Source organism: Trichomonas vaginalis, chromosome IV (genome assembly GCF_026262505.1).
Source record: "Trichomonas vaginalis G3 chromosome IV, whole genome shotgun sequence".
Taxonomy (NCBI): domain Eukaryota; phylum Parabasalia; order Trichomonadida; family Trichomonadidae; genus Trichomonas; species Trichomonas vaginalis.
Genome location: NC_067206.1, coordinates 2,410,192 through 2,421,845, shown reverse-complemented (window position 1 = coordinate 2,421,845; position 11,654 = coordinate 2,410,192). Strand labels below are relative to the sequence as shown.

The following is an 11,654-nucleotide window of genomic DNA, read 5'->3' as shown; positions in this document are numbered from 1 at the left end:
TAACAGATTATATATTCGTCATTATTGCAGAATTAATGAAGAGAATAAATGAAAAAGGAATTGGTGATATCATTAATGTCAGCGATGTAATGATGAAAAGAAATTTTGACTCATTATTTACAAAACCGAAAACAGAATATAGTCTTTATGACGTAATTACCGAATTAATGAAAAAGATTGATGATAATAAGAGTTCTGGCGGAAGAGTTGAATTAGAAGTGAATGATGTTAATGAGAAATTAGCCGAAAAAGCAGACAAAAATGAGCTTCTAGCTCTGAGTGATAAAGTCAAGAACCATGTTCATTATATAACTTCAGACGAACAGATTATAACGGACTACCATGGATATTTAACACGAAGTGAAGAAGAAGTGAAGACAAAAAATGTTAATGAAAGAAGATATAAATACATTCGTGCTAAAGGTTATGACATAAGCTGTACTGTACAGTATGATGTAGCTAAAGCACAAGAAGCATTTGGTTATAACGATGAAATATATGCCTCTACTTTCTCTGTTAAAGGTGTATTAGTTGAACCAAGATTTACTTTGAGAGTTAAGGCAAAAATAACTTTTGAAGATGCTATTAAAAGTAAAGCTGACAAAGATGAACTCGAAGCAATGAACAAAGTTTTGAAATCTCATAAACACAACATCTCCGATATAAATGAACTTCAAGCTACATTAGACAGTAAAGCAGATAAAGAACATACACATAAATCCTTCGCTACTGTTAGAGCAGACGACATAATATTGAACTATACCCTTGGTTCAAGTGCACCTTTAGAGAATCCAAGTACAAGCGTAAAAGATACACTAAACTCCTTAAATAGTAAATGTATGAACATTGAAGGTCATGTCAGAAACTTTGAAACATATGAACTACCAGCAATGTTAGATAAGAAAGCAGACAAAGAACATACACATAACTCCTTCTCAACTGTTGCTATAGAAAGTATTGAAGGAACGGTTGACGGAACTGATGGGGATGCATTATATTGTAAACCTCCTAACTTTCCACAAGGTTTAACATCGAATGAAAACATAACAACGAAGAAAAAAATTAGCTGTAAAAATGTTTATGTCATGGGTGATGAAAATAATGTTAAATTCACTGCTCAAGATTTATATGATAAGAAAGCAGACAAAACAGAGCTTCAAACATTAAAGACTGAAATACTTCAAACATTATATCCTATAGGCTCTATTTATACGTCAATGAACTCAACAAATCCAGAAACAGTTCTGGGTTTTTGGTGAATGGAAGCAGATTGTAGATAAATTCTTTATACTGTGCTAACTCTTCAAAGCACAGGAGGTTCGAAGAAAATTAAAGAAGCAAACCTTCCACCGCACACTCATAACTAAAAACACAACAGGTAATCATTCACATTCAATAACAAAAAGAGGTTATACAAATCTTGCAGCAGGTTCGGATAGACAGGGAATGCATAGATATGATATTTCAAGTGACCCAGTAGATTCAAGCGCAGGTATTTTCTGTGGAACCACAGGAAATCATTCACACACTTTCACAACAAATCCAACAGGCTCGGGTGAAGATTATATGCCACTATTTATGACTATATTCGCATGGTACCGCGTTCAATGAACGCGCTTGAGCCTAGAATAAAATCTTTAACTTTACATAAATGAGCTTGAAAGAAGTATTCGAACAACATCCATGGAGGTCATTTAAGAAGTTCAATGAAGCTGCAAAGAGTTGGGGATTTACTAACAGAGCTGAAGTGAAAAGGTTCTTTGACAAAAATGTTGTACATCAAACAAAAATAAACCCTTACGACTACTTTTTACCAATTTACTCCAACACTCCTGACGCATACCAATTTGACACTCTCATTCAAAGCAGAAAAGGAGGACATAAACCATTCCTCATCTTCATTAATGTTAACACTCGTAAAGCATATGCATATCCAATGAAAAATAAAGGAACTCGTGAAGTGTTAAGAGTTTTACAAAAGTTTGTAGCAGAACATAGCCCAAGTACTTTAACATCAGACCAAGACAGTGCATACCTCAGCAATGAAATCACAGATTTCTCATTAAGCATAACATAACTCACTACACTACTGAAGACCATAACCATAACATACTCGGCATCATAAACCGCTTCATAAGAACGCTCAGAGATTTAAACCAAGAGCGAGACTTTACCGAAGAAACAATGAAACATTTTCTCGAAGTATATAATTCCTCAACACATTCTACAACAGGACATACACCAAATTCAATGACACAACAACAAGAAGAAAAGTATATACAAAAGAAACGAAGCCAAACACAAAATATCAGAAATTCAACACAATTTACCCTCATTCCTGGTACAAAAGTTCGTGTAGTTCTTGACGACAAACCGTTGACAAAGAAACGTTTAAGGTTAAGTAGAAACTATTATATCGTAGACTCTACGCAAGGTAATGGATATCTTATAAAAGTTACTGACGACTCTATTGCGTTTTACCCTCGACATAAATTAGTTGAAAGTAGTAATGGCAAACTTGCTGAAACCATTGACGAAGCAAAGCGAGGAGTGGTTATTGAAATACTTGGCTATAACATAAACGATGACACTTATAAAGTAAGATATGAAGGAGGCGTTGAAGATGTTATACATCTAAGAACTTGAGAGAGTCAAAGTCAACACATCTGGACCATTAGAGCGGGAGTACTGGAAAGACAAAAATAAGCCAGAAAGAATAAGAAAATTCTTCTAAACTTTTTCATTAGATGTAAATCAGACATGAATGAGAACAGTCATATATTAATGGTACCATTTATTTTGTCATAAATTTACACCAAAAATATATTTTAGGTGAAGAGGTGAGATCTCACCCGTTTTTTCACCTCTTTTTTCACCCTCACCGCTTAGCGGCTCAGATTGCTTTAGCTTTCTCGTGAATTTTCATGAATTTCCTTAAGATAGAAAAATAAAGTTAGTTTTATTTTTATTTATTTTTTTATTTTGTATAAAAGATATGATTTCAACAATCGGCACAACAACAATTCAAACAACTACAGCACCAAACTCGCTAGTCATGAATCCTACGTCAATGTTGGTAGAGATGAAAAGCTTTATTCCTTCTTCATATACTTTTGAAACAGAAATCCAGAAGATAAAGCAAGAACTTTTAACAAGTAATTTAGACTGTAGTGCGAAAGATGAAACAAATGAACAGTATCTTTATGAAATGCAGGACATTATTGACCATTTACCCAAATTGCCTGAAATCCAACAGCAAAAACTAACTATTCCTGAATTCGACGAAATAGAAGTGAAACCAACTGACTCAGTAGAAATAAAGAAATTCATACGTAAAGTAAATTATGAGTTTCTAGGATATCATTGCAACCATAAAGTTATGGACAAAGATTGCGACATGGTTTATAAAAATATTTCTGACATATATAAATCGGTGGAGTTTAAGACATACGATAACTTTGTTTCATTAGTTGCAAAATGTGTTTGGGAAATAAGAGATAAAGATAGAAGAGGTAAGGTATGGCATGAACAGTTAAAACCAGCAGCTTTTGAGTTAAAGAAAACCATTGACGCCTTAGTTGTTCTAGCTGGTTTTATTTCAATGTATAACGCAAAAAATGAATCCGCAATGTTCAAAATGTAAAGCAGCAATAAGAAAATATAACTACTCAGTCAAAGAGATAGAAAGAATGCGAAACGACTATGCAGACTTAAAGAAAGAAGCAGAAAAGCCAGCAGAAGATAAAATGGATATGTTGACATTTCTGAACAAAAACTATCCAACTGCAGAAGATTTCCTTCTGTCTGACGTCAAGAAGAAATATAAAGAGACTTTCGGCATGATTAAAACATTCGATGTACTAAAAGAAGAAATTGAAGCTACGAAATTGTTTAGGATTTCAAATATACATCGTACAATTCATGTAAAACGCTTGTGAAAAAAGAGGTGAAAAAAGAGTGAAAAATTAGGTGAAAAAAAAGGTGAGATCTCACCTCTTCACCTAAAAATTATTTTTATTGAATTCAGCACAAAAATAATGAATTTCATTAGTTAGAAAAATAACGCTAATTTTATTTTTATTTATTTTTTTATTTTGTATGTAAAGACAGTAATGACAAACATTGAGTTTGAAACAGTTAGAAAGATAGACAATGACACCAAAGTGGTTAGAATAGGTGATTTAAACGTAAGATACTCAAAGAAATACAACAAATATTCTTTGTCAGACATTATATCTCCATCTGGAAAGAAAACAAACGACTGGGTTAGAAATGCTTCAACTCAGAAAATTTTGACAAGAAATCCTGAGCTTATGATATCAGTAGCATTTCATGGAACAAGAGCATATCTTATAGACAAAAGTCTTATACCAATAGTTTTGTTATGGTTAGACCCAGTGTTGGATATAACTTCATAACATATGGTTCATTCGATACGGAACGTTGCAGTGAAGGCTTACTTTACATCGTTCAAACCGAAGGACTTCAACACAAAAAGATATAAGATAGGAAGGACATATAATATAACTCAAAGATATGACAGTACAGTCAATAGAGTCAAGGTTGTGTTTGTTAATGATATGAGAGCTGCTGAAACAGAACTGCTTGAAGTTTTTGAGAAAATGTATGGTGCTCCCACGAAAGGTAAAGAAACGTTTGAAGTAGATGAGATAGATAAAGCTATAAAATTATTTGACGAAGTTGCTGAAAAATACATGTAAAGCGTTTATTTTTGGTCTTTTGTGAAAGTCAGAAAAAAAGTTAGTTTTATTTTTATTTATTTTTTTATTTTGTATGTAAAGACAGTAATGACAACATCAGAAGAACACAACAACAGTTATAGTCCATGAAGCTATAAATGAAGAATACGAGTACATACAGTATAACAAACAGTTACGTCTCATTCGTTCAGTCAAAGATGACATGTACCAAATGCAAAGTATAATGAATGCTCTTCGTTCTACAAAGCAAGCATATCATTGGTTTGAAAACCAACAGACAAAAGAACTTTTAGAAGAATTTCCTCATATGATTGCTTCCCTCGGAAAACCGAGAGAAGAGATTCCGTATGAAAATCGCAAGAATTTGGCTCCTGGTTTGAAAGGTTATTATGTTCATAGACTTTTAGTAAACGCTGTAGCAATGTGGGCTTCACCTCGTTATGCTTGTTATATTTTCATGATGTTAGATGAACTATATAAAGCAGAACGTGGAGAGATGGAAAAGAAACTTCAAGCAAAAGATGAAGTCATTGAATCCAAAGACAAAAGCATACAGAAAAGAATACTGCGTTCAGTACCAAAAGGAAAGGAAAAGAGTTATAGGTATATGATATATACTGAAGAGTTGGAGAAAGAAGAAGATAAAGATATGGTTATGTTGCATTTAGTCAGAAGAAACAACAAGAGCTTTTACGACTTAGCTAAGATTTACAAATCTGACAGAAACTGGTTCTATCGTGAAAACTTACCGATTCAATGACACCGAATGAACAAATAAAGGAAATTGTCAAAAATACTCTTCCTCAAACACACTATGACATCAAAGGTTGCACAATACTTACATTCAAAGAAGACTTAACATTACTGAAGGAAAAAATAACAGAATATTTCGATAACTTCAAAGAGGAAGAATAAAGTCACGACAACATTAACGAAGAGAGAATGAGGTGAAAAAAGAGGTGAAAAAACGGGTGAGATCTCACCTCTTCACCAAAAATATATTTTTGCTTAAATAGCTTCAGGTCTATTTCTTCAACCATTTCACTTCCTTCGTCAATGTCAATAGAAGCTTCTTCAACCTTTGGTAAGAATTTCTGTATAACATCTTTGTTCGTTATTGTCTTCAGAGATGAAGGATAATATTTCACATTTGTTTCACCCTTCTTATATTCTTTCTGTTCGGAAAGATTTAAAAGCAATACTGAAGAAGTCAATATTAGAGTTCTTTATGACAGTATAATGAGTATCTTTGACATTCACGAAGAAACTCTTTTGTTTCAAAACTACTGCTAACTCTTGTGAAGTATAACGTTTGCGGTCAATGACGATAGCTAATGGTCTGACATACTGACCAAACTTAGATTCTTTCACAAACTTCTTGTTAAAGATAACATTAACATTTGAAGCATTATTGAACTCATTCTTGATGGCAGTAGCGAGAGCATTGTATGAAAAGAACTTGCAATCTTGCATGTGTTTCATTAAAATAAAAATATTAAATTATTTTGAAAAATAACTTTAAAAAAATCTAATCTAATTTTTTCAAAAAATATTTTTTTTATTTCCTACTAAAGATGTATCGGAAGTTGTCTAAGTTAGAACACTCGGAAATAAAACAACTTCTTACAGAAGCTAACATAGAAGTAGCAAAACATTACGCAACAAACAAAAAAGCACTCGCTGACTTCATTAAAGACTATAATGGTGAAATAACTTATGATAGAATTCATGAGTTCATAAAGCCGCAACGAGGCGAGGACGAAGTCCATGCAAGAGCATTTCCTTTAAATGACATTGCTATTGACTTATATCATAGACGTTCAGTACCTCATGAAGTAAGAAGAGAAATGTTTGACATAACAAATGCAAACGTTGGTGAAACAAGAAGAAGAGACGACACACTGAAACAACAGAGAAGAGAGATGTTTAAGAGCGCTATAGAACAAGTTCGCAAAGCTAACGATGTCATTCGTTCCATTGACGACAAACCAAAAGAAGGTGAGAGATGGTTAAAGAAAGATGAAGAGAATAGGAAGAGAATGTGAAGTCAGGCAATAGACTCATTGACTTTAACATCGAAGCTTTAGATGAACCAAACAGAGACTACTTACACAAACATTTCGGTAAGGTTTTCATGAGACTCTTAGAGAAAATTAAAATAAACTCACAACAGAGATGGATGGTATGTTATAAACTTGGTGGAAAGTATGAATGTTCTACGTTAAACCTCAATAATATTGGAACATTACTACATCAGCTCTTGAAGGAGAACTTTATATCAGAGATAGAAGCAAATGCTGCAGGTATTGTTGAAATGCACTATGACTTCTTCTTGACAAACATAAAGAATCTTACTGAAATAAAGATGTATGATTTAACAGAATATGAAGGCTTAACGATGTCAGATGTAAAGAAAGGCAAACCAAAAAAGAGACCCTATAGAGATGAAAGCACACTGACAAATGACCAGAAAGCCATTTTGGAAGCTCTTAAGCAAACAGGAAACCCAGCACTTATAGAAAGCTTTTGGAAAGATAATGTGAAAAGAAGTTTTATAAGAAGAGAAGCGGTCAGTTCTGGAAGTATCTTTGCACATTACCTATAAATCTTGAACGCTACCAAATCTTCAATGAACTGAACAAAAGAACTGCAACACTTATGACAGAAGACAATTGTTTCGTTTATGCTTGCATTCAGGCTGGAGTAGATGAAGAAACTATTGACCACATGAGAGAAGTCATTCGTGTTAGAGACTTTCCTCAAAGTAAAGTACAAGAAATTTCTGACGCAACAGGTATAGCATTTAATGTTACCATTGGTTACTTCAATGACTCAAGACATAATGAAATAAAGAGATACATACCAAAAGAATGTGAAACTGTTAGAACTATTGACTTACTTCTTGTTGAAGACCACTACATGCTAAATGAAAGATTACCAATGACAACATATTTCATTCGCAACTATATAGAAATCTTGAAGGAGTGTGGTGGAATGAACATTGAGAAACAAATGAAGATTTATACAAAGAGAGAAGATAAATATGTAGTTCGTTATGATAGAACAACACCGTTATGGGATGTTATGAAAACATTGTGGGAGTGCAAATATTTCGAACCTATTTCTTATGGAGAACTTTTCACATATACGACTGACTTATATAAACAGAACCTTGCACCATTTAAAGATTTGACATATGCTCCAAAGTATTGTGTACAACTGAAGAAGAAAGCCGAGTCAAAAGAAGTAAAAAAAATAAGTGCAAGTTCATTCCTGAGCACGTTTTCTTTGCTGACTTTGAGTGCAGTACGATGGCTTTCATAAAGCTTTTAACATATGTTATGACAGTGAAGATGGTTCAGTGAGTGAAAGCATATGGGGTCAGAAACTGTGCAACAGAATTTTTGGAAGACTCCCTGACAAGAGTTTAGTATATTTCACATAACCTCAGTTATGACATAAACTTCATCTTAAGACACATGACAGAAGTGAAAGGAACTCCCATCATTAAAGGTTCACGAACAATGCAAATAACTGGCTTATATAAAGGAAGGGCAATTATTATAAAAGACTCTTACAGTGTTATAAATAAGAAACTTAAACTATTTCCTGCTATGTTTAACTTACAAACAGGACCGAAAGAAGTATTTCCATACAACTACTACAGCAATTTGTTAGCAAATGACAACAGAACTGGTGTCATTTCTGAAGCATGTAAGTTTGTCAAAGATGTTGAAACATTCATGAAGAACATCGATTCCATCAAAGTTGCAGAATAGATGAGAACCACTTCGACTTAGAAAAGTATAGCACATTTTATTGCAAACAAGATGTAAGAATTTTAAGAGAAGGTTTTGTTAAGTTCCGCAATGACATATTGAAAGAATTTGATTTAAACGTTTATGACTACGTTAGTTTGTTCAATTGCTAACAAATTGTTTGAGAACAGAGTGTACTTCCCGAATGAAATTTATATGACCTCTCAATAAACCAAGAGAATTATTCACGCTGTATTCAAGGTGGAAGATGTATGCTGTCAGATAACATGAAACAAAAGAGCGAAAGAAACTCATTGCTGACTTCGACGCTGTTTTTATATCCATCAGCTATAGCAAGACTTTATACTTTAGAAGGTATACCGAAAGTATTGAAGAAAGAAATGTAAGCACAGAGTATCTCATGAAACATTTATTCGATGACGACCAAAAGGAACCCATTGGTGAAAGTTTGTGTCTGGCTTCTTTGTTCTCATTAAGATAACAGAGATTGGAATACATAGACACTTCCTTTAATAGTTTGTGACCCTGAACTAAATCCAGAACTTAACGTTCCCAGAAGTTCAAAACACTGTGTTTAATGTATGTTGACCATATAACATTACAAGACCTCATAAAATATCAAGGTGTCAAATGTGAAGTGTTGCAAGGATACTATTACGATGGAAACAGAGATATTAGAATAAGAGATGAAGTAAAGAATGTTTGAGTTAAGGTTAAAGTATAAGAAGAAGGAAATCCTTTGCAAGAAAATATAAAGCTCATTCTGAACAGTATTTATGGCAAAACTATTCTATCTCCTATTGAGTCAAAAATAACCATAGTAAATGACAAAGATGCTATAAGATATGCCATCAGAAACTACAACCATATAGTGAAGTTCGAAGGTTTGGATGGTTCAGATAAAACTATTTTCAAGCTAACGAAAAGCATTTGCAGACACTTTAACTTCTGTCCACTTGGTGTTAACATTCTGTCTATGTCGAAGAGAATAATGTGTGAAGTATTCTGTACTGCTGAGGACTTAGGAATGGACATCTTTTATAGCGATACGGACAGTATGCATCTCTACAATGAAGATATCCCTCGTTTAGCTGAAGAGTTTGAGAAACGTTATGGAAGAGTTCTCATTGGTAAAAACCTTGGTCAATTTCATAGCGACTTTGCAGAAATCACAAAAGATAAACAAAGTTTAGCATACAAGTCAATATTTTGTGGAAAGAAGACTTACATAGACTTACTCACGAATGATTTAAATGAAGTTGCATTTCACTGCAGAATGAAAGGCGTGAAGCAAGATGTTATTGCTTTAACCGCTAATGAAATGTTTCCTGACTCTGTTCAGTGTTTCTATGATGAAGATAAAGGTTTAATGGTTCCGCAAGGAAAATTTGACAAAGACTCTGAGTTCAGTGTTATGAAGTTATATAAAGCACTTTATGACGGTCAAGAGATTGCATTCGACTTATGTAAGTCTGTCAACCTTGCTTTGCTGAAAAGTTTAACTTTTCTATTCAGACTAAGACTTCATTCATAAGAAAGCTTAAGTTCTGAGGTCATGAATGAGAAAAATAATGAGGTCATTTATTTTTGTCAGCAGTGAGACCATTCATGATAAAAATAAGCCGCTAGCGGCAAGGGCGAAGCCCATGTGGTCATTTACAATACTGCGATGGTAGAGTTTAAGAGTTGTGCTTCAATGTAGAGACAGTCCTTATGGTCTGGAGGTAAGAACACTGGGCAGTTATGGTCATGAGTGGAGAACATGTCTATCCAAAACTCACGATTGAAGCCAGTTAATTTATAGTATTTAGGGTTAGGAAGTGGTGAAGTTCTTGTATGACCAATGAACTCATTTTCAACTCCCTTACTTAAGTTTGAATATAATATAGCTTGCTTTCTATCCCAAATGCCAGGTGTTACAATCTTTGAAAATTCATTTTTCCTCGGAAGCATTGCATCATAATTGAAAACATTCTTGAAATCATCACTTGGTTCAGAGATTTGAAATCTTATACGTAATGGATTTTCTTTCTCTTTAGCGACTTCATTGAATGGTGAGAATACAACAAACTGACAGTCATGTGTTCCATCTTCATTTTCATTAAATTCATAATGAAAGTCTATAAGTTGTGGCTGACTACCTTCTTCTTTCAGTTGTGCAAGAAACTCACGTAAAGGCTGTAAAGTTTGTACTTCAATGTTGAACTTTTTCTCGAACATCTCATTAAATGAAATCATACATTGTTGCAATGTTGTATCGTCTTTAAAGTATTTGTATATGTGAATGTTTTGGGCGCTTAAAGACTGTTCGTCATTTTCTATCTCGACTTGAAGTATAAAGTCAACCTTTCTGAAAGCACGTGTTATATACATAGATGTTATGCCAATGTACTTCTCTTCATTTATGTTCACAATCCAGTCTGTTGGAAACTTAAACGTTACTCTGTTCCCCTTTATTTTGACGTCAGGGTTTTCACTACTGAACGCAACAGATAAAGGTATTTGTCTATACATTTAATTCGGATAAAAATAAACCATTTACTCTTTCTTTGCTTCAGCTTCTTTAGCTTTTGCTTCAGCTTCTTCTCTAGCTTTTTCGCCAGCAGTGGGTTCTTTTGTCTTCCAGCAGCTAATGCAGCAAGTTGTTTTTCACTAAGTTTTCTCTTTGGTCTCTCTGGCTTTTGTTCTTGTTTTTGTTCCTTCAGTTCGGATAAAATTTGCTCACGAATTTCTTTCTTCAATGCTTCAACATCTATGACCCCTTGGGTCTTGTCCGTAGGGCTTGTCTGAGTCATTTGACTGCAGATAAAAAACAAAATTAAAACTTTAACCGATGTAAAATGAGCTTGTCAAAATCAGAGCGAGAGTCTATTATATTAAATGACGCAAGAGGAATACAACATCCTTTCTATTACGTAAGTCAGAGTAAAGATGGTAAAATATACGTAAGAAAAAGAAAGGTTCCATTAGCGAATGCAGAAAGCGACAACATTAAGGTGTATGGCAAGGGTGAAGTCCACGAAGCCCATATAAAACCTTCTATTCAAACTGAAAAGTCAATAGAACCAGAAGAAAAGAAGCCAGATGTACTTTCAATAACGAACCAAGAGCTTATTGCAAAGTTCGTGAATTTCATTGAAAAACAAACCGAGTC

General features: G+C 33.8%; 1 protein-coding gene and 5 pseudogenes across 6 annotated transcripts, besides 1 other annotated feature; 5 read left to right on the top strand and 1 right to left on the bottom strand.

The window, feature by feature from the left end:
• Positions 1–11,654: part of a mobile genetic element that runs on past both edges of the window.
• Positions 36–1,611, top strand: TVAGG3_0014620 (annotated as a pseudogene). The gene has a single exon. A coding segment is annotated over exon 1 (1,576 nt).
• Positions 1,652–2,359, top strand: TVAGG3_0014610 (annotated as a pseudogene). Its single transcript has one exon. A coding segment is annotated over exon 1 (708 nt).
• On the top strand, positions 2,996–3,630 carry TVAGG3_0014600 (annotated as a pseudogene). Its single transcript has one exon. A coding segment is annotated over exon 1 (635 nt).
• TVAGG3_0014590 lies at positions 5,029–5,636 on the top strand (annotated as a pseudogene). Its single transcript has one exon. A coding segment is annotated over exon 1 (608 nt).
• TVAGG3_0014580 lies at positions 6,296–9,776 on the top strand (annotated as a pseudogene). Its single transcript has one exon. A coding segment is annotated over exon 1 (3,481 nt).
• TVAGG3_0014570 (uncharacterized protein) lies at positions 10,157–10,873 on the bottom strand (the record flags this gene model as incomplete). Its single annotated transcript, XM_051219986.1, has 1 exon — positions 10,157–10,873. One exon carries the CDS (start codon positions 10,871–10,873, stop codon positions 10,157–10,159), a length of 717 nt encoding a protein of 238 aa, XP_051104972.1.